At 30.5% G+C, this 17,650-nt stretch overlaps 3 protein-coding genes across 3 annotated transcripts; all 3 read left to right on the top strand.

Annotated features, from left to right (window-relative positions):
- Positions 1-4,395: 4,395 nt before the first annotated feature.
- LOC101510174 (CBS domain-containing protein CBSX2, chloroplastic-like) lies at positions 4,396-8,493 on the top strand. Its single transcript, XM_004505192.4, has 8 exons — positions 4,396-4,778; positions 4,860-4,947; positions 5,154-5,218; positions 5,359-5,407; positions 5,771-5,823; positions 7,135-7,250; positions 7,894-7,951; positions 8,034-8,493. The coding sequence occupies exons 1-8, from the start codon at positions 4,599-4,601 to the stop codon at positions 8,106-8,108; spliced, it is 684 nt and encodes a 227-aa protein (XP_004505249.1). The 5' UTR covers positions 4,396-4,598; the 3' UTR covers positions 8,109-8,493.
- Positions 8,494-9,843: 1,350 nt separating this feature from the next.
- LOC140918592 (abscisate beta-glucosyltransferase-like) lies at positions 9,844-11,545 on the top strand. Its single transcript, XM_073370383.1, has one exon. It carries the CDS (start codon positions 9,986-9,988, stop codon positions 11,414-11,416), a length of 1,431 nt encoding a protein of 476 aa, XP_073226484.1. The 5' UTR covers positions 9,844-9,985; the 3' UTR covers positions 11,417-11,545.
- Positions 11,292-13,950, top strand: UGT73AC1 (probable UDP-glucosyl transferase 73B6). Its single transcript, XM_004505194.4, has 2 exons — positions 11,292-11,434; positions 12,456-13,950. Exons 1-2 carry the CDS (start codon positions 11,428-11,430, stop codon positions 13,835-13,837), a joined length of 1,389 nt encoding a protein of 462 aa, XP_004505251.2. The 5' UTR covers positions 11,292-11,427; the 3' UTR covers positions 13,838-13,950.
- The last annotated feature ends 3,700 nt before the right edge of the window (positions 13,951-17,650 follow it).

Genomic DNA, 17,650 nt, shown 5'->3' on the forward strand with positions numbered 1-17,650 from the left:
TTATTATTATTATTATTATTATTATTATTATTATTATTATTATTATTATGTAGAAAAATCATTTTTACTTTTAAAAGTAAAATTGCGATATGCAATTTATTTTCTTAGAAGTGATCTTGATTTTCTTTTTATATTGATATAGAAACCTATTTTGATTAGAGAAGACGTTCATTTATGTCAAAATTAATTTTCATCCAGCAGAAGTCGTTATAACGACTATATCATGTTTTAATCAATAAAAATTGTTATTGGCTACAAACTCAATTTTTATTCAATTAAAATTTTATGTTGTAGTAGTTTTAGTGTCGAATAAATATTTAGAAACTTTATTGATATTAACGATAATCATTTTTTTATAAACGTTTTGAAAATTGTTGTTACAATTATTTATTTTAGGAGATTAAATTTATGATTTTTATGAGACACTTGTGTGGAGGTTATTGAAGTAGTAATGTCAATTTACAAGAAATTGAGGGTTTGAATTGTAAATTCACCCTTTTAAAAATTTATGTTAAAAACTTAAGAAAATAACTCAAGATTGATCTTGGTTGTGAAAACAGAAAATATAGAACGTTTTTTATTAGTTAAAATCAGTAATTCAGTTTATGTATTTAACTTGATAATCAATCAGATTGAAAGTAAATAGATAAGGGATGAGATACCACACAAGGATATATTTTTGTTCACCCAACTCGGGCTACGTCCAGTCTTCACAACTGTGAGATTTTCCACTAAGTGTTAAAAACAAAGACCCTTATTGGTTTTACAACACCTAACTTAGATCAACCTTGATCTATTACAAAGTTAAAACTTTTCCACCAAAAAGGAGTTCAATCAGGTCACCTATCAATCTTGATATGATTTCTTACAATCTACCCAAACTATGTTAAACTCTTATAGTTCGAGTTTTACAATAATGATGAGATTGTTTTGTTAGAATATGAGAAGGCTCAACACTTGTTTGAGTTCTGATTCTTTGACAGAAAAATACACGAGAATGATTCTAAGAATCGAATGGAAAAATCAGAACTGATTCAATGTATGTGAGTGAGAGAAATTCAAGTATGATTGAAATGAGTGATGAATTTTCTTATTACTTGAAGCTCTAATTTTTCTCTTGAGCATTGACCTTCCTTTTATAAGCTTTTAGGACATTTAATAATGGTCAAAAGAGCTGTTGGTAAGCTCTTTCAGTTTTGACCAAAATCAAATGAATAAAAATATTACAGCATTTGAACACTTTATGAAATAGGTTTGACTTAGCTTTTTTCTTCGTTCTTGACCAGATTTCTTTTGTGTTCAATTTTCATTTATACCTCAGATATATTTGTTGATGATATTGCTTTGATCTAGAGATTTGGTTATGCCAAAACAACTTCGAGAATGATGACAGTCTGCTGGAGAATGATGTTGAAAATTCCGAAGACTGATGAAAACTTTATGCAGATTGATGTTTAACATGTTGGATAATGATGTTAGCATGTTGGAGATTAATGTTAACATGTGGGAGAATGATGTTAACATGTTGAGATTAATGTTTAATATGTTGGAGAATTATGTTAGCATGCTGAAGATTAGTGTTAACATGTTGGAGAATGATCAGAATGCTCAGAATGATGTTAGCATGCTGGAGATTAATGTTAATATGTTGGAGAATTATGTTAGCATGCTGGAGATTAGTGTTAACATGTTGGAGAATGATCAGAATGCTGTCAAGAATGTTCTTCGTTCTTGACAGTCAAGCTAGATAGTATTCAAATTTGTTTGGTCTTGTTAATTCGTGATCTTCTCTCTTTGTGATTCGAGCAGTTTCTTTGATTCTGATCATCTCAGTTTGTTCTTTGTCAAGTGCTGATGATATAGATGTAAAATCTAGAGACTAAAACTTCTTTTAACTAGTGGAGATTGATTGATTTTGGAGCTGTGATGATCATTCTTGAAACTTGAGAACATTCTCCGTTTTTCAGATTTTGTTAAGAATGTTCTCCATTCTTGTTTGTTCAGTTTCTTGCCTTTTTATGCTAATTTATTTGTTTTGTTTAAATCCTATCTTTAAACTAATACATCAAAATAACAAGTTAAATTAATATAATATTTGGAATCATAATTAACAATCTTAATTAACTATTTGTTTGTTTTCATCAAAACATTAAATTGAGATTTTGTCTCAACAATTATGTTGATTTATAAAATAATAATAATAATAACAACAACAATAACAACAACAACAACAATAATAATAATAATAATAATAATAATAATAATAATAATAATAATAATAATAATAATAATAATAATAATAATAATAATGTGATTGTTTTAAAGAATTTGTCTAAATCTTAAAATAAACCTAAACTTTATTTAACTAGTAGTTAATACTTAAAAAACAATTAAATACTAAAATAATAATTATTTATTTGAAGATATAAACCGAGTGGAACGAGAATTGATGATGCATAAACAATTTTAATAACGGTAAATATATCAATTTATTTATTTTCTTACTTTTAAATTATATATGATATAAATATACTCTTATCATAAAATAACGTTGTTGTGTCTAAATAGAGTGATGTTAGTACTGTACAATTGGTTAAATGCGTGAAACTCTGTTCTTGGCAACGACTCAAATCTCAATCCAAAAATTTTAATTTTTATTTCAAGCATTGTTTGCAAAATTCGATTACTTATCTCGAGTACACATCAATATTCATTGGGCGCATTTGTTTTAAATCTAGGAGGTATGTATCATAGACCATAGTTAGTAGTTACATGCATAAGAAGCGAATTAATATTCTCATGTTTGCTAAAAGATTGAGAAAAAAATATTATACATAAAGGTTTTAAAGAATGTGATTCAAATAATGTGATAACTACCCATAACTTATGACTTTAATGGATTTTATTTTGAAGTGAAAAAATAGAAAGGTTAATTCTCATAATATATATTAAAAAGAATACTCGTGAATCGAATTCCCTCAAATAAGTTATTATTAAAAACAATTTTGTAGTTCATGAAACTAACATCTCCTAGCGGAGAGGTTGCAATTATCTTAAATTGGGCTTCTCCATAATAATGAAGTTTTTCCTTACCCTTTTTTATGTTGTTAGTTAAATTTTAAAAACAAAATTCATCTATTTGTCATAGTTTATTGTACATAAAAAAATTGTTATAATTTTTAAAATAATGTATAATTTGAAAAATTCTAAAACTATTTCAAATGAGAAATTATTTAAGTTGGTTCACATAATTTTTGTTTTTGATAATTGATGGTTTTTATTTAAAATTAAAAAGAAAATTAACACCATAAACACACATAAAATAATTATTTAAAAATCTATAAATAATAAAAAGATTTAAAAGAGATATATAGTCAATATAAAACAACAATTTAAACTATATAATAATATGATATAATAGATTAAATAGCTATTATAATATCACATTATGAAGATGTTTTACCATATGAGTGTACTACAAAATAAAATATCAAAATCATTTTTATAGTATATATGTTTTTAATATGAAAATGAGTTTGTGAACACATTGGTTCAACTTGAGATGTTCATGTTTCGTGGAAGTGTTTGATTTTTAGGTTTGAACACATGTTTTAAGTGATTGGAAATTTCAAACCGTTGAAGAAGATCTAGAAACGGGACCGGATTATTTGTCAAATAAGAAACGGCACAGACGTACAAGACACGAGGAAGGTTCACCCGTATCTGTCACAGGGTGATCCAATTTCAATGGGCTAAGCCCAAAAAGAAATTTGCTCTTACATTGACAAAAAAAACAAACATTTAAAAATATATTCTACTATACAGTTGCTCGCATAAAGATATCACCTACTCAATTAACATCAAAATCTATTTTTTCTTCATTTTTTTTATCATTTATTTTTTCGCTCTTCTCTTTCCATACTTTAAAAAATTTATCATAAAAATATTCAAAAGTTACTGTAAATTCTTTAAAATTTTGAAAAAGGAATAGAAAAATGAATGATTAAAGAAAAATTAAAAATTTTATAGAATGACAAAATTATATTTTTACATTGATTGAAAAGTGACAAATTATAACGTAGAAGGTAGAAGAATACTTCGTTGAATACCAAATGCTAAGTAAAGGAAAAAAGTGTTTTTTATATTGTTTAATCTGGAAAAAATAGAAAATAAACTTTCAACCTAAAATGGGAAGAAAATGTGAACGAACGAACCATGCTACAACAAAACGACACCGTTGCAAGAACCCGATACTGACTGTTAATACGTGAGTGTCAACGTTGCTTGCATTCCACCGCCTTCAACGGAAAAGTAAAGTTCGCTCACGTCTTCTTCGTTTCGTTCAACTAATTTTTTTTTTCGTATATAAATATATTCTTCTTTCTTTCAATATTATTATTATTATTCCACCAAATATAGAAACCGAGAGCGCCACCCCCACAATCATTACTATTATACTTTCCACATTCAATTATTTGATTTCCCTGTTCACGCTTCAAAAAATCATCCAAATTCAATTTTAAAATAGTACTAAAAAGTTAGATCGTTTTCTATAAAAAAATAAAAAAATAGAAAAAAGGAGAGAAAAAAAAAAAACAATGAATTCGATTCATTTGATTAACACTCTTGCACTCGGTACTCCGCTTCGGTCTTTGGCTCCCTCCTTTATACCTCAATGCCAATCTCTGCCTCCTTCTTCCGCCATCCCAAAACGGCAGCGTTTTTCACACTCCGCTGGTTTCCGTCTCGCCTCAGGCCAAACCATCAATTCGGTCCCAGTAAGCGTTATTTCCTTCAGATCAAGCTTGTTTATTACGCTACCATGCTTTTTTTTTAATAGGCATTGTTTTTCATTTTAGCGCGCGAATGGAACTTATACGGTTTCCGATTTCATGACGAAGAAGCATAATTTGCATGTTGTCAAAACCACCACATCCGTTGATGAAGGTACAACTAATAATTGTTTCCGTCTATGTTATATTTTTTTCTCCAAAGATGAATGTTAGTAATTATAGTTAATTTTGTTAGTATTCGTGGATGAACACACGATCTCCTTATCACTCCATTCTCTAATTCTCCCACCCTAGCCAATGTTATTATGTGATCAAATGTTAATTTTATATTGTCACGCTTTTTTGTTATTGCTGTTACAGCTCTGGAGGCTCTCGTCATCAACAGAATTAGTGGTCTTCCAGTAATCGATGACGACTGGAATTTGGTACTTGTTTAATTTTTATTTATTAATTCTATCATCTTTATTTATGTCCAAAAATGCAAGCACTGATATATGTACGTGTTGTTTCAATCACTCACTATACCTGTTTTTCCTTTTTGTTTCTTTTATTTTGGGCACTGTAGGTTGGAGTTGTTTCAGATTATGACTTGTTAGCAATCGATACAATATCAGGTACTTAGATATCATGAAAATTCTGTCTAGTTTACTTTCCAAGTGGCAATATTTTCAACGATTCTTTCCATTACCAAAAACAAATAATGTCCTTGTAACTTGTAAGGCTTGAGAATGGTTATCAATAAACTTTTTTTTCTTCAAATTTGTGCGGTTTTTGTTGAAAGATTGAAGATATCCATATGTTTTATGCGCCATGTGCATGTTAGTGAGAAAGAAACAGTTGTTTCTATTTTGGTAAATAAGTAGAGAAGCTAAATGGTGGTGTTTTTACCTTTGCTGCTAGTCTGAAACTCAGCTATTCTGAAATAAATTCTTGGTATGCTGTTGCTAAGTATTTGCTGATTGTTCTGTGGCTTTTAGGTGCTGCTCAAAGTGACGCAGGCTTATTCCCTGATGTCGACAGTTCTTGGAAAGTAAGTATAACCATTTTATGTTCTCCTACCTGGCTGTTGTCATATAAACGATAATTGCATCACAGTATGAAATGTTTTTACTACATTCAACTGATTTTGTGTCAATCATAATTCATCTTAAATTGATGCCAAATGGTTCTATAGGATGCTGATTTTGTTTTAATTCGGCTTGGTATCATTCTATTACGATGAAGATGAACAATAATGTTCACAAACTTTGTTTTGGGCAACTCATTTTATGCACCACTTAATAATTCGCCTACTGTGGCATCCAGCACTTCACAAACATAATATGAATTCACTTTTCATCTGATGGCACTGACTTTGTTTAGTTGGAAAAATATAATGAAGACATGTGGATTGTTGACTGCATAAATACTTGAGACCAAACCTCTGTTTGCAGGTCCTTGTTTTCTATTGGCATTTTATATCAGTTTATATCTGCTTGATATATTGCTAGCCTTCCTTATTCACCAATATATATTGGTAAAATTAATCCTGTCGTCTGTAACACATTGTGCGGCAACTTAACTTCTGTTTTTTGTTAAATGTTATTGCTCCCTTGAATTTTCCTGGACCTTTAGAATTTAAACTTCAACATGTTGAGTTCAAGTAGATTTTAACAGCTCTCAATACCTTGTTTGTATTGCATCAACTCAACTGTTGCTTTTGTTTATAACATGATCAAATATTTGAAAGTTAAAGAAATATTGAAGCTGTAAGTTGGCACTGAATGTTTTGTTTCAATCGCGAACTCCTAGCACCTCAGTCATAAAATAGAAGAAAAATTGCTGTCTCAAGTTTAATGTCCGTGAGTGCATCTTTGCATGTTTAATACGCCAGAGTCAGCTTCAAACAGCTACGATCCAATAATATCGTGGTGTAGTGCATAAGACCTTTTCTAAAGCATGTATTAAAAGGCAGCTAATTAAAGAGTTTCAATCATGTACTATTAGAATAATTTTAGAAGTCAGCCAAGCCTGTTGAGATCAAGCATCAATGCCTTCAACATAGGACTATAGGGGTTGTCTGGTTTCCTAAAAAAATGGAGAAGGTCGAGGTAGGTGAGATATAACCATACCTTTTTATTTCATTTTTTAATGAAAATGTGATTGCACATGTACCTCAAACCAGTCATTTTGTCAGGTGTCACCGATACTCCTTTTCCCCCATGATATGTATATGTTGCTCATTTGAGAAAAACCTTCATCAACAGAAGGGAAATTGTAACTGTGTAGAGATAACTAGAACTATTATCATTATATTAATTGGCTACTCATGTGCAGTTCTAATTATTGTGTTCTATGGCAGACATTCAATGAGATACAAAAGCTGCTTAGTAAGACCAATGGCAAAGTTGTCGGGGACTTAATGACTCCAAGTCCACTTGTTGTTCATGAATCCACTAGCCTTGAGGATGCTGCCAGGTACAGATTTGGCATACTGATAAAAACTATTTTTTTCCTCAATGATTTGGGGAATAATCCTCTTGATTACCAAACACCAATGAAAAACTTAAAACTTCTGCAGCCTCCCAAAGGCACTGACCTTCTGAGATTACAGGATAGTTAGTTAATCCTCTTAGCTTTGATTCCGGTCGATACGGAGTGGCAGTATTATTATATTACAAAGATTAGGGAAGAATCCCTTTGATTACAGAACACCCGATGCAGAACTTTGAGGGTCTGCAACCTCCTAACTTTCTCAAATTACAAGACAGTTCCTTCTCAACCCCTCTTCTTATTTATAGCCAAGTCTTATTTTCCCAAACTATTAACTAAGGGGTTACGTGTCACATTTCACATACATATTGAACATATTTTTTTCTCTTATTATTTTGTTACTGATGTAATAACAATTCATAATTTCTTGCTAATGTATGAGTACAGCAAAAATATCGGGTAATAATTGTAACATCAGTGCCACTATTTGATTCACATGCATCCATGGAATTGAATTTTTATAAAATGAGATTCCTAAATCTCAGTCATCCTACAATACTACTATAATAGAAATATTTGTTGCGAACATTGTTCTCCCGATGCTTGACACTCTTACTTCTTGTATTAGGCTGTTGCTTGAAACAAAATATCGCCGACTACCTGTTGTTGACAAAGATGGAAAGCTGGTGAATGATTTATCTCAAGTTTAATTTATGTTGTTATTACATCAGTGACTTCTGCTGATTGATTTATTCACATTTTTGCAAGGTTGGACTTATTACAAGGGGAAATATTGTTAAGGCAGCTCTGCTGTCAAAGCGTGTTGGGGAGAGGCCAACATAGTTTGACGAACACAGAGTTCAAGTGCTCCACATCTTTAGTAGCTATGTCTGTAGTCATAGTCAGGTGGATGTTTTGACTATTAAGAATGCATTTGTCAGCCTATAAGGGAGCTGAAGGCAACTCTTGATGAACTTCTGAGACCTTTAAAGTGGGTGGTTAATACTTTATACCACTGAGAGGAAAGTGATTTATCAATCTCCTTCCCATCATTGTTTCTGTGTACTGGATTATTTAGGGCTTAAAGACATTAAATCCAATTAATCTTTATTTATGCTCTGTTAAATCTTGATCGGGTATGGGATTGGAATGGATCATTTTGAACATTGTATTATAAACTTACCCTGTAAATTGGCTAGCATTTATGTATGATATTGATATTGAATCATTGATGCCTGGGATTTGTCGTCCTCTTTCATATTGTATCAATCACAAGCATCGTAATTCCTTTCTGAATTTATCGGTTCACCGTTGAATTTAATAACTAATCTAGCATGGTTATTTGTAACATTTTTCTTTTTCTTTTGCCCAAAGAACCAATGAATTGGCATCCATTTTCTTAATTTATCAAGTTTGCAGGTGGGTGCAGAGCGCGAAGAAAGAGAATTAACTATATATATAACTCGAAATATTTTTAGCCATAACCTAATTAATATTGAACCATTGCTACAGATATGGGCACAAATTTCCATAACAATATAAGATAAATGTATTATCATTTGAAAGTGGTCAAAATCCAGTGAGATCCTACATTTTAATAAAGATACCAAAAGAATGCTATAACTTATAAAAAGAGCATATTTAATCTTATCCAAGCATTATACCATATTCTTATGCATGCCGTGAATATCACAGGTAGTCTCGCACTTAAGCGGTTCATGTTTACCAAATGGTTCAAGTTTTAAACAGATTTTATTATTATTATTATTATTATTATTATTATTATTATTATTATTATTATTATTATTATTATTATTATTATTATTATTATTAAGTTATTAAATATAAAAATACGAGATTATATGCAGTATTGACAACATGCAATCCAAATCCACCTTTAGAACATCTTTGGTTGTTGGAAGAAATTGAGAACAGAGAAAAAGATGAAATGAGAGATAGATATGAAAAACATAATAAATTTGATATATTGTTAATATAAAGGAAAGATGAGGGAAATTAGAGAAAAATATCTCTCTCTCATCTTTGGTTTGAATGAATAGTATGTGAGAAGATAAAAATATAATGATTTCTTAAGTTACCAAATGATTAACTTATTGATTGAATAGAAAATGAGAATGAGAATTTTGAAACAATAACTATTTTTTACCTATTAATTTTTTGTTTGTTTTTAGTTTTACTCCTCAAAACAAAAAAGTAGTTACGGTTCTTTGCAGTTTTAGTTTTCAATTTTATTTGCAATTTAAAATTTGTTTAATTATCTTCTTCTCTTTAGCTAATAACAGAAGGATACATTAATTAGGATATAGATAAATAGATATTAGATTAAAGTAGTAGTAGAAGTTTCACTTTTACATTTTTATGATCCACTTATTTGACGGTTGACCTTAGAAGTCACGTCGTATCATAATATAAAAGAAAAAAAAGTTTAAAGAATGTGGATTTATTACTTGTTATTAAATGGTGGTTCACTATTCTATCCAAATTCGGAATTCCAATCCACTAGACTCCTTGATTTCAACCAACTATGTAACCTCTGAACATGCTTTAATATGTCATTCATGACGTTTTCTGGATCAACCTTTTCTGATGTTATCTAAAAGTCTTACCATCTTCAAAACAAATTGGACTTACATCTCTCTACTCTCCTTCATAACTCAAACTTCCTCACTAAAGCAAATCATCATCATAATCATTTGAACATGGACCATGAAACTGATTCAGTTAGAATTTTCTTCTTCCCTTTCGTAGGTGGAGGTCATCAAATACCAATGATAGACACAGCAAGAGTGTTTGCAAAACATGGAGCAATATCAACCATCCTAACAACACCCTCCAATGCTCTTCAATTTAAAAACTCAATCACTCGAGACCAAAAATCAAATCTTCCAATTACTATTCACACTCTCACCGAAATAACCGACACAGACACAGACATGTCTGCTGGTCCCATGATAGATACCTCTGTTCTTCTTGAACCTCTCAAACAGTTCCTTCTTCAACACAAACCCGATTGTATAGTTGTTGACATGTTTCATCGTTGGGCTGGTGACATCATCGATGATCTCAAAATCCCAAGAATTGTTTTCACAGGTAACGGTTGCTTCCCTCGATGTGTCATTGAAAATACTAGAAAACATGTTGTGTTTGATAATCTGAGTTCAGATTATGAACCTTTCCTTGTTCCTGGTCTTCCTGATAGAATCGAAATGACAAAATCTCAGGTTCCGATTTTCATGAGAAACACATCTCAGATTCCTGATAGAATAAAACAGTTGGATGAAAAAAGCTTTGGTACTGTTATCAATAGCTTCTATGATTTTGAACCAGCTTATGCTGATTACACAAGAAATGTATTGGGAATAAAAGCATGGCTTGTAGGACCGGTTTCTCTTTGTAATAGAAGCGTAGAAGATAAGAAAGAGAGAGGGAAACAACCAACTATGGATGAACAAAGTTGTTTGAATTGGTTGAATTCTAAGAAACCAAATTCAGTTCTTTATGTAAGTTTTGGAAGCTTGGCTCGGTTACACACGAAACAGATCAAGGAAATTGCTTATGGTCTTGAAGCTTCTGATCAATCATTCATTTGGGTGGTTGGGAAGATTCTGAACTCAACTGATAAAGAAGAAACTTGTGGTGAAAATTGGGTTCTTGATGAATTTGAAAAGAGGATGAAGGAATTGGATAAAGGTTTGATTTTTAGAGGTTGGGCTCCTCAACTTCTGATATTGGAGCATGATGCAGTTGGAGGGTTTATGACTCATTGTGGATGGAATTCAACTTTAGAAGGTGTGTGTGTTGGAGTGCCAATGATAACGTGGCCACTTTCAGCTGAACAATTTATTAATGAGAAATTGGTAACAGATGTGTTGAAGATAGGGGTTCAAGTTGGAAGTAAAGAGTGGGGAACGTGGGATAGGGAGAGGAAAGAGTTGGTGGGAAGAGAAAAAGTGGAGTTTGCAGTGAAGAAGTTGATGAGGAAGAGTGAAGAGACAGAAGAAATGAGAAGGAGAGTTAAACAAATTGCAGAGAATGCAAAAAGTGCTGTTGAAGAAGGTGGAACATCTTATGCTGATATTGATGCCTTTATTCAGGAACTTAAAGCTTGCAGATTCACAAGTCAAGTTTAGATTGTTAAACAATGCAAGGCAAGTCTTCACTCCTGTAGTTAAAATTTCTGTGATTGTATTGAAGCTTTTACTAAGCTTACTATCACTTAGTCTAACAACAATGAACAAGTGGTTAAGCACATTTATTTATGGAGGGTTAAAGCAAATTCTAAAGTAAAATTTTAATAAAAAAAAGGTCATTTTAATAATAACAATTATATTTTACTATAATTTTATTTAAATTCTAAATATTTTGTTTTATGAGATGCAATTTTTTTTAATTAAATATGTTAATGGTTGTATTTTTTATAATTGTAAAGTATTTTATTTGTTGTATTACTTATATATTTTTATTTTTTTAGGTTTAAATATATATACAAAATTAATTATTTTTTCAGAGATCTAAAGTCCTAACTTTACTAATTTTGTACTTGGGTCGGCGTCATGCGTTGTGTGTATGAGTATAGTAAATTTAAGAATATGGAATTCAATTGCTATTAGGCTAAATTACAAACTATATATTTCTTTAGGTTTTTTACTTCTTCTTCTTGGATAATTTAAGTAATACCTTATTTACATCATTAACTTTTAAAAAATTTGAAATATTATGTAACCTAACCTTTTTTATTTCTCTCTCTCTTTAGACACAATTTTCTCTCCCGGTTGATTAAAAAGAACTAAAATATTTGATAGACATTCATTTAGTTATTATACATTTTGAGAGAAAAACAAATAAAGATAAAGATTGTGATATATTAGTAGAAAGAAAGATAGAAAAAAAAATGAATAGTGATTCCTCTAAAAAGAAAGTGTATATATTATATAACGTGTCGGAATTTTGTGTCTCTTGATTTATTTATAAGCTCGTGGATAGCGTGGTGCGCATATCTAATCGAAATAATATAAAAGTATCCCATGCAAAACGCGACTTGCAAAGACTATATAATCAATCACTTGATTCATTTTTATATAAACAAAAAAAACTTCATCAAATTGTTCACCAAACTCAGCATGGGTAACGAGAACAACGATCTTCACATAATCTTGTTTCCCTTTTTAGCCAACGGCCACATCATACCATGCATAGACCTTGCAAGACTCTTCTTTTCAAGAGGACTCAAAGTCACCATCATCACAACCCATCTCAACGTACCCCTCATTTCAAGAACCATTGGGAAATCCAAAATCAACATCAAAACCATTCAATTTCCTTCACCTCAACACACTGGTTTACCTGAAGGTTGCGAAAATTCTGAGTCAGCATTAGCTCCAGACAAGTTCATCAAATTCATGAAAGCCACAATACTTCTAAGGGAACCACTTGAACATGTTTTACAACAAGAACAACCCAATTGTTTAGTTTCCGACATGTTCTTTCCTTGGTCTACTGATTCTGCAGCAAAATTCAACATTCCTAGAATCGTTTTTCATGGTTTGGGTTTTTTCCCTCTCTGTGTTTTGGCTTGTATAAGACAGTACAAGCCTCAAGAAAAAGTTTCATCTTACACAGAACCTTTTCTGGTTCCTAATCTTCCAGGTGAAATAACATTGACGAAGATGCAGTTACCGCAAGTTCCTCAGCATGATAAAGTTTTCGCTCAGTTGTTAGAAGAGTCTAATGAATCAGAGTTGAAAAGCTATGGTGTTATTGCAAACAGTTTCTATGAACTTGAACCTGTTTATGCTGATCATTATAGAAACGAGCTTGGAAGAAAAGCTTGGCATTTGGGACCAGTTTCTTTATGTAACAGAGAAACTGAAGAAAAAGCATGCAGAGGAAGAGAATCATCGATCGACGAACACGAGTGTTTAAAATGGCTTCAATCTAAGCAACCCAATTCAGTTGTTTATGTTTGTTTCGGTAGCATGACAGTTTTCGGGGACGCTCAGCTTAAGGAAATTGCAATGGGTCTTGAAGCTTCTGAGGTTCCATTCATATGGGTTGTGAAGAAAGGAGCGAAAAGCGAAGGCGAAAAATCGGAGTGGTTACCAGAAGGGTTTGAGGAAAGAATAAAAGGTAAAGGTTTAATCATAAGAGGTTGGGCACCACAAGTGATGATTTTGGATCATGAATGTGTTGGTGGGTTTGTGACACATTGTGGTTGGAATTCAACATTGGAAGGTGTTTGTGGAGGGTGTTCAATGGTGACTTGGCCTATGTATGGAGAACAATTTTACAATGCAAAGTTTTTGAGTGATGTGGTTAAGATTGGTGTTGGTGTTGGAGTGCAAACGTGGATTGGAATGGGTGGTGGTGAGGTTGTTAAGAAAGATGTTATAGAGAAGGCTGTGAAAAGGATTATGGTTGGTGATGAAGCAGAGGAAATGAGAAACAGAGCAAAGGAATTTGGGAACATGGCAAAACGAGCTGTGGAAGTTGGTGGATCGTCTTATAATGATTTTAACTCTTTGATTCAAGATTTAAGGTCACGTGCACACTAATATAAATATGTTTCTATGTACTGATTTAGTATGTTTTGTTCATCGTGGTTTTCTTTGACCGGGTCACACATATCCTCAATGAATTTTGAATAAACATGGAGACTAGTTTCACATATTTACGAATCATTTTAATAGGTATCATTGTTCATCATGGTTTTCGTTTAGACATCTCATTGTAGTCTTAAAATGTGTCCAGACTATAACATATTTGAATATTTTTTTTTTATAATTATTTTAGTTGTGTAATTTTAATTAGTTAGCTTAATTTTTAAATGTATGTTTCGAAGATATTTTAATACATAAAATTAATAATAAACGAGATGATTTTCAATGAATTTACAATTTTGATACATTTAAATACTATATTGATTACTTCTCACACATTTAAGAATCAAAGTGACTCTATACTCTATATTTTTTTCACACTAAGAGATAGTTAAATCCCACAAAAGACACAATACTAATATTTGTCTTTTCATATTTACCAGAGAAATAGTCTAAGAAGAATTGAAGTCATGCCATTCCAAAATAGAGTAGATGTAGATCCTCTACACTAAATATCTCTCTCCACACTCTGCCTTCTCTCTCATTAGTTTATATTAGAAAAATATTCTTTTAAATTTTTACAAGTGACATTTGAATTGTAATTTAATTAATAATAGTTGATGTATTAATACATTAACTCTTATCGACAAATTATAACTCAATTTGTTTCTCATTAAAATGATCCCGAAAAAGTTTTAGTTATAAAACAACAAGAAAAACTAAGAGAGACAAAAACAAATAAATAAAATGAGAAAGATAGAGAGTGGAGAGAAGCAAATGGTGTACATCATCCAATTGGGTAGATCTATTGCCCCAATCCAATGGCTTTCTTTCTGAATCCACTCCAAGACTTTGAGATAAAGCCTAACCTCTAAACAAGCAGATGTGTATTATATATTTATAATCAATAAAAGTATAATATTTTAATTAAAGAAAAAGAAAATATTTGGTTGGGTACACTATAAGGCTCTAAGTCCCAAACGAAACAACAAAAAAGACTCCTAAGAAATCCAGTCATCGTGAAAAAAGAAACACCAAAGTAATCATCGAATAAAAGACACCTTAAATTATTTGGATGACCATTATTGAGGATGAAGAGATTCATATTATGGATAACCATATCAATCAAAACTTTAAAGTTATTTTCCACAATTATTGACCATTATTGGAGTCCATGCATTATTGCCATATCTCAATCGTTAGAGCATCAAAGTTGCTAATTTTACGAGCATAACCTTTGATAAAATGATATGCATAGTCACACAAAAGGACTCCACAACCTATTATGGGAAATTTGTTATTAAACTCCATTCAGTTGTCTTTGGGTTGTCTCCATCGAACATGAGCTACCTTCCTATTATGCTTATTCAAAACTTTGTAAGTCATAATCTCATGCGCCATGCATGGGTTACTTGGCCATTGAAACCGTTCTTTGAATATTGTCTTGTTGCACCACTTCCAAAGACACCAACAAGCGATCATAAATGTTGTCCTCTAATCCACGCCGTGCTCGCCATCCATGCACTCCTGAAGGTTTTTGAAAATCCAATCTCATAATCATAAGAAAAAAAGTGATTCATTTTGTTAGAATAATTTATATATAATGGCCATGGGTAAACTAATAAATTAAGTATGTAATTAAAATTTCTAAATTAATTATACTTATTAAAAAATTTCAATTTATTTTATAATTATGAATATTTTTAATTATTCTTTCACCTAAGAAATAAGTGATTATATATATAAAGTAAGATTGGTCATATAATAACAAATGTAGATCTTTTGACGTAATAATTTTCATGTATTTTAAATTTTTTTATGTAAAGGTTACTGAAATAATTATTAAATTTAATTGCAATTTGTTGTATTAAAAAATTTATAACTTAAAATAAAAATAAAATAAAAAATACATTAATTAATAATTTTCTTCCCGTAGATCGCATATGTGTACGATCTAGTATTCAATATAAGACTCTAACGAAAAGATGGTATGATTTATACAAAATTATACAGATGATATAATTTTAAATTTCCTCAAGTTAATGAATGAGAATATAATTTGCAGTGAGGTAACATAGAATAATTTAATAATATTTGATGTAAAAATCGATAAATTGAGTCTAACACATATTTTCATTATAATAACACTTTTAATAGAAGAATTTTCATTAGGGTTTTATTATAAAATATATTTTCACATAAAACATTTTAGACTCAAACGTTGAGAACATATAATTTAAAATAGTATGATTCTCATATTTTATAACACCAATTATTTGTAAGATTGTTGGTTAATTTTTTTGGGGGGGATTAATTTTATATGTTAAAATTTGTCAAAAAAATATAAAATTGGCATTATCTTTTACTGCATTGATTTTGTTTGTATTTTTTAAACTTTCCCAACATTGGTTGGCCCTAACTTGTGTTTTGCTGAATAGATTTAATAATTTAAATTGATCTTTTTTTCCACTACAAATATTGCACTACTCTCTAATATTGTAAAAAACAATTTAATGTTGCACGACTCATTAAACATATGATTATGTATTAATTGTCAAGGGCGATTTTACTCGAATATGCAACAATCAATGTTTTGGGTATTATCAAGGGCAATTGTGCATTAATATCAAACACATGAATCAATGTTGTCCACAACGCTTATATAATTAGAGATGGCAGCGGGACGAAATAGGGCAGTGGATTTTGTCTGTTCTACTAAGGATGACAATTAGATTCATATTAAGTGGGTATCCGCAAAAAAATCCACAATAGATAAGATAAAAATCTGCATAATAGGTATAGGTACATGGACGAGTAATTACCCATAAAATTAAGTGGGCACAGGTACATGTACGGGTGCTATATTATTTATTTATTTATTTATTATATTAATATTTAGTTTAGTTAATTGTTTTTTTTTATGTTTTAACATCTATTAATATCATTGAACCACTACAATATTTATAATCGAAAGATAAACGTTTGCAAGTCTTTTTAAGAATTTCATTATGATAAATAAGTAAATAATTGTGACTTAATAACTAAGAGTTATGTCTTATTAATCATGATTTTATAATTATACTTGCAACTTCCAATCAATTGTTTTTACAGATATCGAATAATATTGTCGTATGACTTGCAGATTCATAAAGTATTGTTATGGATATTTGAATGTGTATTGTAACTAATGTTCATTTGAAATGATTTGAGTTATAAAATATTTTGGTTTCTAATACTTTACGATTGAATTTATGATATTTTGATAATTTTTAAAATTAATCACAACATTCATTTATTTATCAATCTATTTTAGTTAAAACGTGGGTAATGAGCATGAGTATGGGTACAGGCAGTTAGGTACCCAGAGGGTAATGATACGGATATTAAAGTTGATATCCAATAGGGTACAAACACGAGTATGAGTATTTTTTTCTAAACCGTGGGTATGAGGACGGGTGTTATAGCACCATGCCCAAAGCCTACCCATTGTCATCCTTATCCTCTACCCCGTATTCTATGGATGACAATTAAATCCAGACTTAAGGTATTCGCAATAAGTAGGATAAAAACTAGCATAATGAGTATGGGGACGAGTAATTACCTGCAAAATTAAATAGGTATGGGTGCGATATCATAGTACCCACCCGCCCTGCACCCGCACTTATATATTATTATTATTATTATTATTATTATTATTATTATTATTATTATTATTATTATTATTATTATTATTATTATTATTATTATTATTATTATTATTATTATTAT

The sequence above is a fragment of the Cicer arietinum genome, chromosome 6 (genome assembly GCF_000331145.2).
Source record: "Cicer arietinum cultivar CDC Frontier isolate Library 1 chromosome 6, Cicar.CDCFrontier_v2.0, whole genome shotgun sequence".
NCBI lineage: Eukaryota > Viridiplantae > Streptophyta > Magnoliopsida > Fabales > Fabaceae > Cicer > Cicer arietinum.

Bases quoted from the DNA above. Each gene is read 5' to 3' on its own strand.
- LOC140918592 (XM_073370383.1), top strand. From the start codon at position 9,986: ATGGACCATGAAACTGATTCAGTTAGAATTTTCTTCTTCCCTTTCGTA.
- LOC101510174 (XM_004505192.4), top strand. From the start codon at position 4,599: ATGAATTCGATTCATTTGATTAACACTCTTGCACTCGGTACTCCGCTT. The intron at 5,408-5,770 runs GTACTTAGATAT...TGTGGCTTTTAG, and splicing joins AGCAATCGATACAATATCAG to GTGCTGCTCAAAGTGACGCA. The intron at 7,251-7,893 runs GTACAGATTTGG...TTCTTGTATTAG, and splicing joins AGCCTTGAGGATGCTGCCAG to GCTGTTGCTTGAAACAAAAT.